This window comes from Bipolaris sorokiniana (assembly GCF_000338995.1).
Source record: "Bipolaris sorokiniana ND90Pr unplaced genomic scaffold COCSAscaffold_17, whole genome shotgun sequence".
NCBI lineage: Eukaryota > Fungi > Ascomycota > Dothideomycetes > Pleosporales > Pleosporaceae > Bipolaris > Bipolaris sorokiniana.
Window position 1 is genome coordinate 229,375 of NW_006911911.1, and position 12,288 is coordinate 241,662.

General features: G+C 51.6%; 7 protein-coding genes across 7 annotated transcripts; 2 read left to right on the top strand and 5 right to left on the bottom strand.

Moving 5' to 3' along the window:
• Positions 1-842: 842 nt before the first annotated feature.
• COCSADRAFT_347729 (uncharacterized protein) lies at positions 843-1,795 on the bottom strand. The gene has a single exon (XM_007706784.1). It carries the CDS (start codon positions 1,761-1,763, stop codon positions 873-875), a length of 891 nt encoding a protein of 296 aa, XP_007704974.1. The 5' UTR covers positions 1,764-1,795; the 3' UTR covers positions 843-872.
• A 201-nt stretch (positions 1,796-1,996) lies between these two features.
• COCSADRAFT_127652 (uncharacterized protein) lies at positions 1,997-4,709 on the bottom strand. Its single transcript, XM_007706785.1, has 3 exons — positions 4,547-4,709; positions 4,428-4,484; positions 1,997-4,316 (listed from the first exon to the last, which is right to left on the bottom strand). Exons 1-3 carry the CDS (start codon positions 4,571-4,573, stop codon positions 2,361-2,363), a joined length of 2,040 nt encoding a protein of 679 aa, XP_007704975.1. The 5' UTR covers positions 4,574-4,709; the 3' UTR covers positions 1,997-2,360.
• Positions 4,710-4,881: 172 nt separating this feature from the next.
• On the top strand, positions 4,882-6,710 carry COCSADRAFT_185112 (uncharacterized protein). Its single transcript, XM_007706786.1, has 4 exons — positions 4,882-5,195; positions 5,259-5,433; positions 5,495-6,342; positions 6,397-6,710. The coding sequence occupies exons 1-4, from the start codon at positions 4,938-4,940 to the stop codon at positions 6,490-6,492; spliced, it is 1,377 nt and encodes a 458-aa protein (XP_007704976.1). The 5' UTR covers positions 4,882-4,937; the 3' UTR covers positions 6,493-6,710.
• Positions 6,711-6,959: 249 nt separating this feature from the next.
• Positions 6,960-7,362, top strand: COCSADRAFT_101922 (uncharacterized protein; the record flags this gene model as incomplete). Its single annotated transcript, XM_007706787.1, has 3 exons — positions 6,960-7,049; positions 7,133-7,164; positions 7,254-7,362. 3 exons carry the CDS (start codon positions 6,960-6,962, stop codon positions 7,360-7,362), a joined length of 231 nt encoding a protein of 76 aa, XP_007704977.1.
• Positions 7,363-7,462: 100 nt separating this feature from the next.
• On the bottom strand, positions 7,463-10,458 carry COCSADRAFT_255980 (uncharacterized protein). Its single transcript, XM_007706788.1, has 5 exons — positions 10,129-10,458; positions 9,926-10,069; positions 9,733-9,800; positions 9,215-9,681; positions 7,463-9,163 (listed from the first exon to the last, which is right to left on the bottom strand). The coding sequence occupies exons 1-5, from the start codon at positions 10,202-10,204 to the stop codon at positions 7,558-7,560; spliced, it is 2,361 nt and encodes a 786-aa protein (XP_007704978.1). The 5' UTR covers positions 10,205-10,458; the 3' UTR covers positions 7,463-7,557.
• A 58-nt stretch (positions 10,459-10,516) lies between these two features.
• COCSADRAFT_102217 (uncharacterized protein) lies at positions 10,517-10,868 on the bottom strand (the record flags this gene model as incomplete). Its single annotated transcript, XM_007706789.1, has 3 exons — positions 10,517-10,594; positions 10,656-10,770; positions 10,837-10,868. 3 exons carry the CDS (start codon positions 10,866-10,868, stop codon positions 10,517-10,519), a joined length of 225 nt encoding a protein of 74 aa, XP_007704979.1.
• Positions 10,869-11,074: 206 nt separating this feature from the next.
• On the bottom strand, positions 11,075-12,232 carry COCSADRAFT_41076 (uncharacterized protein). Its single transcript, XM_007706656.1, has 2 exons — positions 11,901-12,232; positions 11,075-11,844 (listed from the first exon to the last, which is right to left on the bottom strand). The coding sequence occupies exons 1-2, from the start codon at positions 12,048-12,050 to the stop codon at positions 11,230-11,232; spliced, it is 765 nt and encodes a 254-aa protein (XP_007704846.1). The 5' UTR covers positions 12,051-12,232; the 3' UTR covers positions 11,075-11,229.
• Positions 12,233-12,288: the final 56 nt, after the last annotated feature.

A 12,288-nucleotide genomic window follows, 5' to 3' on the forward strand; every position in this document is an offset into this window, starting at 1 on the left:
GGTTGCGAGAGCACATTTCCCGGTCCCCCTCCGGCGGGTTAATCTATTCTTCTGCGCCATGTAAATTGCTGGCGCTCGACTACCGAACCAGATGACGTTACGCTCACTGTTCAAGTAAACAAACTGGGATTATCTAGCCTTAAAAGAGAACGGACTTTATGTAGTTCGTCGCACGGCCAGTATCTGCCCTTGCGGGTGGGTTTTGGGAGTGGGAGGTATAACGAACGAAGTAGTCCGGGGTACTTCACGCCACTGGCCAACGGTGTTCGCTGTCTACATCCAGATATCTGCATCTGCAGACTTAGCGCACTTGCTCATTTCTTTCTCAAGTCCACTGCCAGCTGTCCACAGAACGGCTGAGCCTTTACCCAAGATTAAAGCATCAACTCTTGCGCCCACAACAATCTATCTTGGACATGAGATACCTATGGTACATGGTACACTGTAACTATAGATCATATATAGTGTTGCGGCCCTTACCGTGGCTACATAGCTTATGCACGCAAGATATGCGCAAGTCTATCTACAAACTCAAAATACCCGGTTATTGCAAGCATCCCAACCTGGCTTCCCGGTGTCCCCCGCGCCGCACTATGCATCGTCCCTTTTCTAGTTCTTCTTCCTAGGCAATACTACAGCTCTAATAACATTCTCAGAGTACCTTGGCTGTATACTCGAACCGCCGATCACAATCACATGCAAAAGTACTCTTGGAACTGCATACATGTCGGATTTCAGTGCCACTATTCCGACTAAGGTCATTATTCACGTACTCAGATAACATCTAAGACTCAGTTATGCCTCGTACAATTTACAAAAGCAAGGCCTAGCAAAGCCCAGCCCCCACCAGCATACTGCCTCTCCTTTGTCATTCACATGACCCTCTTGCCACCCTTGGCCCCAAAATACCACACCACACACCCCACGCTCACCTCCTTTTTCACCACCAACCCCAATTTCCCCGCTCTCTTCAACCCCTCTCTCACCTCCCCATCCCGCATATCACCCTCTGTAATTTTAACACTCATAGCCTTCATCCCCCTATTACACCTCTTCGAGAAAAGCAGTATAGCATCTGAAATCTGCTCTGCTACTTCTTCTGGCGATGCAGTTCCAACCTGTTTACTGCGAAATGGAAGATGTGGGTGGTGTACGTTTTTCTTTCTAATCTTTACTTCAGGGACGAATAAAGTGTCTTCCGAGGATGTAGAGCAGATACTATTTTTTCTTTGGACTTCATCTGCGGCGGACTCGTCGGCGTGGTAGCCATAGTCGATGTTGTCAGTGTTGTCGCTGTGGTTATCGCTGACGACGAAGCTGTCGAGTTCGTAGGATTCGTTGCTAAACTCGTAAGTACTGTCATAGCTTGTGCTACGCTTGTGCAGTGTGGTACGTGCTAAGAAGGTCGCGTGGAGAGGTGGAAAGGAAGGATGTTGGTCGTCTTGTGTGGCGAGTTCGGTGTCGCTGTCCGGGTAATCGGATGATGATGTAGAGTCAGTAGTTGAACCAATGATGAATGGGTGAAGGCGACGGGCGTTGTTAGGTTTAACAAAGGTCATGGTGTTAGATGGTGGAGTGATGGTATTGTTGTGACTTTCTGCGCGAGATAGTGAGCCATCGGATTGAGTGCAAGATGCATATCTCTGCCATGTGGCCCTTTTTGCTAGACGTGCTGACCTTCGTACGAGCTGGCTTTCTTGATTGGGGATGATGCTGGGGCTGCATTCGCAGTGAAGGGAGACTCTGGCAATGCGAGGAGACATAGTCACGCAGATCTACTTTTCCAAGACAAAATGTGATGTTGAGTTTTGCAGTTGATGGATTAGAATATTTTTTCAGGACTATGGAAATCACACCAACATAACTGAAGATTTGATCTTAACAATGCTAAAAGGAACTTGTCACAAACATATCGAGATCCTGATGGTCACGCACAAGCTCATTGTGTCCTCAAGGATAAAGAAATCTTCTTGGTTATGACAACAGCACATTTGAACGAGAAATCACTATTGAATAATTGGTCCCAAGTAAAGACATGACGATGAATAGTTTGAAGCGTATCTGCAGTGTATTGAATGTACACAATGCCCATGTCTTAACAGAAAACACGATCAATTACTGCCAATCTTCCTTTTGTAGCTGTCATAGCTCTCGCAAATCTTACAATGAAATCGTCGAAAGAAAATATAACGCCGCCCATATGCTAGGGGGTATCGTTTCATACCAGTAGCTTTTTTGATGATGCGCTGAATACTGAATCCAGACGGAAAAATGGTTCCATAGAACGCCGGATTGATGAATGCTCCCGTTTGAATTTTAGGGCTGAAGCCGGTTATGTGGACAAATGCAAAATAATAGCCCTATGCGGAAATCAATGGGCCATGGAAGTCGCGCAAAGTGGCCACTAGATCATCCTCACGGAAGAGCTGCAAGAGTAATTTTTCTTGCACTTCCTTCCATTTCCTGAGCGCATCCAGCTCGCCTTTGCTCAGCCACTTCTCTTCATTTCCCACAACATCGGAACGCTCCGCTTTGGTAAGGAGGAATTGGACTTTCTCTCGCTCGTAGGCTATGCGTTGAAGGATGCGCACCATTCCCTTGTATGTGTCGTGGAGCAGTTTCTCACGAGCGCGCTGTCGGTCATACCAGACCAGGTGGAGAGAGTGTTTGGCTTCTCGTCTGTCGACCTTGGGAATCTCCTGAGTCTGAACAATGCCTTGAACTGTCAGGTCGTTGACGATGCCGCGGATGTCATTGGCGGACATCATCATGATATTACAGATTGCGCGCTCATCGAGTCTACCCTTCTTCCGCAGGGCCCGAATGAGTTTTACGCCTAATGTGCCCTTTCTTGCTGAGATAGTGTTTTCGACTTCATTCTGTATCATTTGTCTCGCGATCTCGTCGAACTCAATGTGCCATTGTGAGAATCCAGCGCGCGAATGCCAAGTGACAAAGTGAAACGGGTCTTCTGCCAGCATTTGTATGTGCTTGTCCACGACTTTTGTCTTCTCTTCCATATTGAGCTTCGCAGGATCTGTTGGTGCCGTCCAGATGTTGGTTCGGTTCACGTGCCCCTTTCGAGTGATTTGCACAGCCGCATTAGGGTCAAGACCTTCAAAGATATCCAGATCCTGCTCTCGACTGAGCTTTACTGCAACGTCACGCGCAGTGATGAGATAGCGAGGGTCGATGTTGTTTTCTGTAGATGGTTCAACATTGGCCAAGTGCGGCTCAGGCCACTCTTCCCAGCAGCGAGGCGTCTTCGATTCCAGCATGCGTAACATGGTCTGGTACACACGCGCAGTGACCGACCCTAGACGTTGCTGTACCAGATGGGCTAGTTGCTGTGTTCGCATCGCGACAGCAATCTTCTCAGGGTTGACACGGATAACAATGTCATCATCCGATGATGGTGCAGCCCAACCGTTCGCTCCGTTGGTCTTCACTCTTTTATTAGATCCGTTGGTTTGCCGCGCAAACTTTGGAACGGTCAGCCACTCGTCGCGCATTGCACGCTTGCGCGCTAGGGTGCCTCTGTTGACTATATCTTTATCTTTGGTTCCAGTAGGTGTGATGCCTGCATTGTCTTGTTCAATCGACTCTTGGTAGAGCATGTCATGCATGTCTCCGGGGGAGAGATACTGCGTTTCCGTAACAGTCCTGACCCATCCGTTCTCGATCAAGGTTTGGATGAGCTCGTATAGCTCGTTAATGGAAGTGATATCACTATCATCCTGCTCTTGGCTAGGCTCCTTGGGTGCGCCGTTCTGTGTCACCCCGTCGACCTTGGAAGCCTTGTGTACGCCGTTGGTTTTTCCGTTGCCATTTGCCAGCGTTGCCGGGTCTGGCTTTACATCCTCCAATTCAGAGGGGACCCCATTTGTAGCACCATTTGTCTTTGCGTGACCGTTTGCATGAGCACCGTTGGTGCGCTTTCGCTTGGAGCCGGCGCCGTTTGCAGCGCCGTCGTCTGACTCATCATCACTGTCGGTCTCGGGTGGGAAGTATGCTTCTTTCAAATCGGCGATGCGTGTGTGGCCGAGGGCGAGCAGGTTGGACATGACATTGGCAGCCTTTTTGCCAAAGCGATCTTCGACCAGCTTCGTGACCTTGCCAAAGCGGACGATTGCGTACGAGTTTTGCCAATCGATTTCGTAGTAGGTCAAGGGCGCATCGTTACCGGAGTGGAAGATGAGGTGCTGCTGGAGGAGAATGACGAGGCCATATTTGATCTGCCGGGCGTTTAGGTAAGAAGCGCGGGCGATGGAAGCGAGACTCTGTCGGCCATGGCGCGCGAGCACCGAGTATACCCGCTGTGAGTAGTTAGAAAAGGTGACTCGAATGCGCCTGTCGCATGACTGGAGCAGAATTTCTCGTCATGCAGGGCAGGCTGCGCAAATAATTTTTTTCGCGATCAAACGTACAGATGCGAGTTCGCCGTAGATGTCCTCGACAAGGAGGGTGCAGAGGTCCGCGAGTATCTGGAGCAGTGTTGGTCATGAATCATGTGGTGGAAGCGCATGGCGGCGGGCGCGCAGCTTACCGGAGTCTCGCGCTGGTTGTAAGACATGTCTGGGCCTAGATATTTGCCAGATATCTAGGAGGGGGATAGTGCTACCGGGGAGACATTGGTGGGGGATTAGAAGCCAAGGGGTGGAAGGGAGAGGTGGAAGCTGTGTGTAGAGCAGAGTGAATAGTTGCAATGGGAGAATGGAAAAGCGCAAGCCGACTTTCTCGAAATGGAGACGGGTGGGGTGGCTGTTCTCTGGCACCCGCACCGGCCAATGGCGAGGGGAGCGAAGGCACTTACTGGCCTTGGCGCTCTACGAACTTTGTGATGTCGACCCTCTGCATCCACCTCACCCCAAGACGTATCTCCATCCATTGTCGCCTCCCACCCCATCCACAGCCCTCCGCCCGGCGCCCTCTACACGATGCTCTCCCGAACGACCGCCTGCCGGGGCGCGCAGCGTGCAGCCCGCCAGCAGGCCGTCCGCCCGGCCCAGCGCCGTGGACTCGCTGCCCCAGCTTCAGGCTCCTTCCAGTACCAGGCCGGTGAGGCCAAGGGCGTCAAGTATGCCAGCAGAGACTTTGCCGGCCCTACGACGACTCTGGCTCTCGTATCCAAGGCTGGTACCCGCTTCCAGCCATTGCCTGGTCTGACCGAGGGCCTAGCCAACTTCGCTTTCCGGGTACGCCATTGAACATGCATCATCGCACTCATACAGCCCGGCTGACGCTCAATTGATACACAGGGCACTGAGAGGCGCTCAACACTGCGCATTGTCCGCGAATCCGAGCTTCTAGGCGCCTCCTTGAACGCCCACCACTCGCGCGAGAACCTGGTCCTTGAGGCAAAGTTCCTCCGCGATGACCTGCCATACTTTGTCGAGCTCCTCGGCGAGGTCGCCAGCTCCACCAAATACCTGCGTATGCCGAGCGCCCCAGTGGGGAAATGAGACGACAACGAGCCCCAGCTAACATGATGCAGCCCACGTCTACAACGAGGAGGTCCTCCCCTTGATCCACTTCGCCCACAAGCGCTTCCTCGCCAGCGTCACAGATATGGCCACCCAGTCTGCCCACGGCCTCGCTTTCCACCGCGGCCTCGGCACCCCAACCGCGTCCGCTTCGCCCACCCCGTACACTAAGTACCTCGACGCCGAGACCATCGAGTACTACTCTAAGATTGCCTACGCCAAGCCCAACTTCGCCGTTGTTGCTAACGGTGCCGATCATGGCGAGTTCTCCAAGTGGGTTGGCGAGTTCTTCGACAATGTCCCCAGCTCCGCTACCCAGGAGTCAAGCATTGGTGCCGAACAGACCAAGTACTACGGTGGTGAGGAGCGTATTGCCCACGATGGCGGTAATGCTATGGTCATTGCCTTCCCCGGTTCCAGTTCCATCACCGGCAAGTTCTACAAGCCCGAAATCGCTGTCCTCAGCTCTCTGCTCGGCGGTCAATCAGCCATCAAGTGGTCGGCAGGTTTCACCAAGCTCGGCCAGGCTGCTGCACCAGGTGCCAAGGTCACGACCACCAGCGCCATTTACTCCGACGCCGGTCTCCTCTACACCACCATCACTGGTTCCGCCAAGGCTGTCGCACAAACCGCCCAGGCTTCCGTTAATGCCATTAAGAAGATCGCCGCTGGTGAGATTTCAAGCGAGGAGGTCTCCAAGGCAAAGGCCGCCGCCAAGTTCAAGGAGCTTGAGAACGGCCAGGACATCCGCGCTGGTCTTGAGCTTACTGGCAACGGTCTGATCCACAACACCCAACCGTACCAAATTGACGAGGTTGCCAAGAAGATTGACGGTGTCTCAGAAGAGACTCTCAAGAAGGTGAGTATTTTCTCAAGTCTCAGATCTATGCAAAATGCTAACAGATGGACACAGGCCGCCAAGGAACTACTTGAGTCCACCGCTTCAGTATCAGCTGTTGGTGATCTTTTTCAACTACCGTATGCTGAGGACCTTGGTCTCAAGGCGTAAATACAACAATCTTGTAGTGAAGTTTAGAGGGAGAATCTCGTTTGGCCGGGGCTTGTGTAACATTATCTTGTGATAGTCCCGATAGATGCATCTCATATGAGAGTTCTTTTGTTCAGTTGGGTCGTTTAAAACTAATTGCCGTGTTAGTATGTGAGATAGTTATCATTTTGAGATCCATTGGTGAATGTACTACGTATGTATGTGGGCTATGACGCAGGTCGTGGATCAGATCAGACCAAACCGCAGCTCTCACGTGCCCGCGCGTCAGCCTTGGCATGTCATTGACCAGCGTCCAACGCCAACACCCAGACACGTCCCCCGGCCACACGCCAATCAGAGTCAGACACCACAACCCACGAAGTCACTTTGTGTGCTGCCATCTTAACATCTACCACTACCTGTTAAGAAAAGTCGAAGACGCGCAAACTAAGGGAAAAAAAAGTTGAAATCACATACTCGCTGCAACCATGGCACCTACCCTCTACCCCCGCGGCACAGTCAAGAAGATAGTAAAAGCGCATTCGAACCGGCCACTTAGCAAGAATGTTGATATTCTCGTACGTCTTTCTTCTCTTACCCATTCACACCGAGGGCTCGAATAGAGTCGAGAAAAGAAAGATATAGCTAATACGGGGCTTAGATTTACTTGAATTACGTGTTGTTTATGCAAGAGTAAGTTTATCTTGGATCCCTCTTTTTTAGGAGCCTGCGGATGGTTTGGCTTGGAAGCAGAGAGAGGGAGGCTAATAAGTACTGTGTAGATTGATTAATGAGGCGAGTATCAAGAGTAAGCAGCGCGGGGAGAGGGGCATCTCGGCGAGGAGTGTGAAGAGGGTCAGTGAGGATGTGTTGAGGAAGTACAAGGGGTAAGGGCATGGGGTAGTGACGCTTGAGGGAGGGAAAGGCAAACGGGTTAAAGGTGTTTTGGGCGCATGGTTTGATATGATACCCGGGTTCGTAGTTTCACTCATATAATGAACAGGGAAATCGATTCTATATCTTATATACAACAGACACAAACACTTGATCTTTTACGCACCCACGTACGCGATCCAGACATATACCTCACTCCTTTACAACCTTTGGTACAACCCACCCATCCGCATACCTCTTTCCCACTCCCGCCTCTGGAATCTCAACCTTGATACCCGATACGTTCACTCCCTTCTCCGCAACCCAATCCTTAATCTCCGTAACCACCAGCCCCAACGCCACACAACTCGCCACTGCATTCTGCACTTCTTTATCCCAACTACTCTCCACACCCTCCGCCTTCGCCGCCTGCACCCCAATCCGCTTGTACTCTGCAAACGCCGCTTTCGCCGTCTTAAGTTGCCCATCGATCTCGCTCCACAGCGCCGAGTCTGAGTACGCTACGTGCTCAGCGAACTCAGGAGAAGGCGAGGCCACATCGCCATACGGCTGAGTATGTGCTTTAAAGTCATCAAAGTCCGGGACCTCAGGAGGCTGAAGCCCGAGAAACGGTTTCATGCGGACTTCGTAGCGCAGTTTCTCGGTGGAAAAGGGACGGCTGGGGATAGGCAGGAGATGCAAGTACAGCAGTACGATGTAGAAGCGTGCTAAAGCTAGACTGAAGGAAGCGGTTGCTTCCGCTTCGGCGATTAGGCTGGCAACATACGGTTCCGCGTCGTCCACTTGCTGCTTTTCTTGCATTTTCCCCTGGCGGAGGAGGTTGAATTTGTGGGTGGTATAGTGCGTTTGGACTCTACACAGTAGTACTTTTCTGCGTGTGGCAATGAGAGAGAGGAAGAGGTACATTCCTGCGTATTCGTCTGGAAGGTAGATTTCCTGCTCGAAGCCGAGTAGGATCATTTTTTCGACCATCCAGAGCTTCTTGTGGTATGCCCATGTTGAGAGGGAGAATTCCATGACAGCGTCAGATACACCCATTTCGTTGGCTGCGGCGGAGATGTCACTATCGGCTACACTTGTCTCGGCTTGCAGTATATCCCAGTGGCCAATAACATGCCTCAACATGCGCCGGACTCGACATCGGTTCTGGACCAAGGCAATCCAGAGGTCGAGGTAGGCTTGGTCTGCGCGCTCTACAAAATCGTCCATGAGAAGGGCCAGCTGGAGGCGTGAGGGTTTAGGGAGAAGTGGGTTGCGCGGCGGGGAGAGAGTCCAGTTGCCGGGGTCTAGGATGGGAGAGGCGGGCAGAACGAGAGTTTTTACGTCGCCGAGCGACAACGACATCGCTGGATTGTACATTTCTGGATGGTGTAGAATAGTTGATAGATATGATCTGGAATATGTGAGGGTTGGCGGCGAACGGGATGAGAAGTGCCAGAGGAATGATTGGTATTCGAGCGGATCAAGTTTGATGGAGATCAACCGTGTGGCTTCGTGGCAAGCGGAAGCCATATTCTGCAGCTTTTCTAAGGCATCTTTGAAATCTAGCTCAACAATAGGCCGTGGAGGAACGGTAGAGGCAAGCCGCCGTTGCATTTTCGGACTGAAAGCACCAGGTACTGTTTGGCCGAGTTGATGAGTAGTCCTCAGGGTGTCAATAATCTCGAGTACCGGTGGCCAAGAGTAGGGCATTCCCTCAACCGCAAGATCCACATCAAAAGCCTGAAGCAAATCTGTCCGTAATTCTAGTCTTGATAGAATGGCCTTTCGAAGAGCATCATTGATATCGAGATCGGGACTGCCGATTGTAAGTTTGTCGCAAATAGTCTGTAAAGACGAAAGTACTTACTCCTCTATTGTGTCAACGGCAACATCCAACTCTCTCAAAAAGGCGTCCATTGGCGTGCTCACGAATAAAACTCGGTTATACGTGTGTGTACAAAAGTCCTCCTCTTCATAGTAGTCTCTCCCAGTGACCTTCGCTATCACAAGGTCACATCCCTTGATCAAGCCTAAGCAGTACGCCCTTAGCACGTCTAGTAATGGTCCAGGTTTTGTTTCATTGGGAATTTCGCCACGGTAGAATCGTGCTTGCTCAAGTGCCTTGACTTCTGGCCATAATAGCTTGTCAATGTAGACGGATGTAAAGAGTGTTTGTGACAAAGGATAACCCGTATGCCATGCCATTTCATAGCACAATAGTTGGTCCATGATGCCGATAAGTTCCTCTGGTAGAAGGGGAGTTAGCGTGTCATAGTCGTCTTCTAGAGTCTCTCCGGGTTGGAGGAATCCACTATCCATCTTGGGATCCATGATCTGTTGATCCGGATCAGTAAGAAGTCGGCTTCAATAGCAAGAGTCGGCTACCTCGATTGCCCCAATAGACTCAAAGAGCGTAAAGTAGTCATCTTTAACTAGCTGACCGACTTCCAGAGCTATTCCATCTGTCAGCTACCGTCTGATTCCGTAGATGTAGTGATACTTGGGTCATCGCGGGCGGCGGGCGGCTTCGCGGCACAGCCCCGCCATGCCCCTCCATCATTCACATCGGTCAACTTACCATTACATGCTCGTGTAAACTTCTCGGTCACATCATAAATCTTTGACCGTGTCCCGCCCACCGAGTGTTTCGACTGTCTCAGGGGCAAGTCAGTGGGAGTAGTCGGCTGAAAAGCAGGCGCGGGCTCTTGCGCATGCGACAGATCTGAGCATGATATTAGTGAGGTGCATAGTTGCAGCACAACCAGATCGCTCTCAATATACCGGCAATGTCGGAATTATTATTTACGCCCAAGTTCTGCGCAGGGGCTGTTCTGTGGCTATTAGACGCATCTGCCATGTTGTGAGGTGGAGTCGTTTTCCAAGGCGGGAAGATTGTGACAGCCGAGTTGCAGCTGCAGCACCTAAGGCGAGCCCTGATGACCGGCACTGGTGATCACTAAGGTAATTTCCCAAACAACTGTCTACAAGCACAGAAAAAGTATTGCGAGAGACCGGGAGAGCTATTTAGCTTAGTTTGTCATGAATTGACCTAAATCCTCTCCGTACAGCTTGATAGTACAGAGTATACGTCCATCCTCCCCCAGCTCCTCTCCACATTCCATGTCACCCTATCGTGCCCTTGTTGTCTCCTCCTGAATTCTGAATTGATTTACGAAGACTTGGCGGCATCGGCCTGTGCCTGGAGTGCGGCAGCGTTGAGGTCCTTTACCTCGCCCTGCTTACCATTCTGCCCAATTCATTAGTTCCTGCTTGGTCCGCCCCTCCCCCATCTTCAGGTATGCACTCACTTCCCACTTGGAAAACTTGAGTTCGCTCTCGCCCCTTCGCTCGGCAGCAATGCGCTTGTCATCCTTGAGCGAGCGACGTACGACGCGCGATGCGACGGCAATGTAGCGGTTGTAGCTGCTCATGAGTCAATGGCGATTCCAATGGCAAAAATGCAGCGACTGCAGGGTCGGGAAGGCGTACGTGAGACCGGCGGCTTTCCACGCGAATGCCATTGTGATGGTTGGATGTGGTTTCGTGGCTATGAACGGGTTTTGCGGGTTGCGGATACAGTTGGCAAAGGTTGAGCTGCAGCAAGATTTCGCGGATGCGGCTCGGAGCTTGGAACATCACGTGAACAATCGCCGACAGCTCTCACGCAGCCATATCACCACCATTCTGCGCACTCATTCAGTCTTCAGCAAATAACAGTACTCTGAAATGGTCTTGAAGTCATGTTCATTATGTTTTCATAGGCTGCCTGCTCGTAAAAGCGCAACCGTGTCGTGATCTACAGTAACCCCTCGTCGAGGAGCACTCCTGGTCATACGCCTGAGACCTATGATGCTTGTAGTGAACCGTGAGAAACTAAGTCTCCTACAGCTCCATAGCTTCGCCGCCCTCCGCGTCATCGCCGCCTTCCCTGTTCTCGAACGTAGCGTCTAGCCACTCAGCAAGATCCTGGCCCTCGTAAAGCGCAAAGTTCTCGCCAATGCCGCCAATACCAACGCTGGTGTTGTCGACTGTTAGCTCCTTGTCCTGTGATAGCGACTCCTTCAGTGATCTCAGAGCGTGCTTAATCAATTCCTCCCTGCTGGCACCTTCGAACTCATCCAGATGCCTCTCGAGGTATGTCCTTGCCATCTGACTCCTGGCTCCAATACCGCATGCAATCATCTCCTGTGTGACACCGCTAGGCTGGAACTCGAACAGGTGGGGTCCCTTTGCGTCTACACCTGCAATCAACAATCCAACACCGTAAGGTCTCCGTCCATACTGCTGCGTGTTGGTTTGTGCGCGGTCTGCGATACGCGAAGTGATTTCGGAGAGGGGAATGGCGCGGTCGTACGTGAGCCGGGATGCGAGTGATTGCTGCTTCATGAAGTTGGAGAGAACGCGAGCATCGGAGGCGAGGCCAGCAAGGGCGACACCAAAGTGGGAATCTACGGGGATAATCTTCTTCTGGTATGACGAGAGCTCCTCAGCATTTCGCTGCATGGTGTGTTAGTTGAATTTGTCGACATAAAACAAGCAATGGAGGCGTCTACCTTGATTGCTGCAAGTACTGCGTGTGTCTTGCTGACAATGCCTACAACAACTGAACCCTGCTTGACAGCCTCTTGTGCATACTCGACCTGAAAGATACGACCCTGTGGTGAGAAGGTGACCGAGTCGTTGTCGTAGTTGTTTCTGAACATGATGAAGGTGGGATTTGTGGGGTTGTTGGAGCCAAAGGTGGGTTGATTGGCTTCACAGTGGCAAGAACTTGGCTAGTACAATGACTGATGTACACACGGTGAGGTGCTGTCACCAGGAGATTGCGTTGCGGCGGAGTGGGACAATGTGTAGTGGTCGTGATGGTGTTGCTGGAGGTTCCCGCAGCCGTCGTTGACGACGAGCTCCAGAAGCTCCGATGCTTGGCAGGTAGGCAGCACC

Bases quoted from the DNA above. Each gene is read 5' to 3' on its own strand.
- COCSADRAFT_347729 (XM_007706784.1), bottom strand. From the start codon at position 1,763: ATGTCTCCTCGCATTGCCAGAGTCTCCCTTCACTGCGAATGCAGCCCC.
- COCSADRAFT_127652 (XM_007706785.1), bottom strand. From the start codon at position 4,573: ATGTCTTACAACCAGCGCGAGACTCCG. The intron at 4,485-4,546 runs GTAAGCTGCGCG...ACACTGCTCCAG, and splicing joins ACAACCAGCGCGAGACTCCG to ATACTCGCGGACCTCTGCAC. The intron at 4,317-4,427 runs GTACGTTTGATC...AACTACTCACAG, and splicing joins TCTACGGCGAACTCGCATCT to CGGGTATACTCGGTGCTCGC.
- COCSADRAFT_185112 (XM_007706786.1), top strand. From the start codon at position 4,938: ATGCTCTCCCGAACGACCGCCTGCCGGGGCGCGCAGCGTGCAGCCCGC. The intron at 5,196-5,258 runs GTACGCCATTGA...ATTGATACACAG, and splicing joins TAGCCAACTTCGCTTTCCGG to GGCACTGAGAGGCGCTCAAC. The intron at 5,434-5,494 runs GTATGCCGAGCG...AACATGATGCAG, and splicing joins CAGCTCCACCAAATACCTGC to CCCACGTCTACAACGAGGAG.
- COCSADRAFT_255980 (XM_007706788.1), bottom strand. From the start codon at position 10,204: ATGGCAGATGCGTCTAATAGCCACAGAACAGCCCCTGCGCAGAACTTG. The intron at 9,801-9,925 runs GTAAGTTGACCG...CAGATGGAATAG, and splicing joins GTTTACACGAGCATGTAATG to CTCTGGAAGTCGGTCAGCTA. The intron at 9,682-9,732 runs GTAGCCGACTCT...CCGGATCAACAG, and splicing joins AGTCTATTGGGGCAATCGAG to ATCATGGATCCCAAGATGGA.
- COCSADRAFT_41076 (XM_007706656.1), bottom strand. From the start codon at position 12,050: ATGTTCAGAAACAACTACGACAACGACTCGGTCACCTTCTCACCACAG. The intron at 11,845-11,900 runs GTAGACGCCTCC...CACACCATGCAG, and splicing joins CAGTACTTGCAGCAATCAAG to CGAAATGCTGAGGAGCTCTC.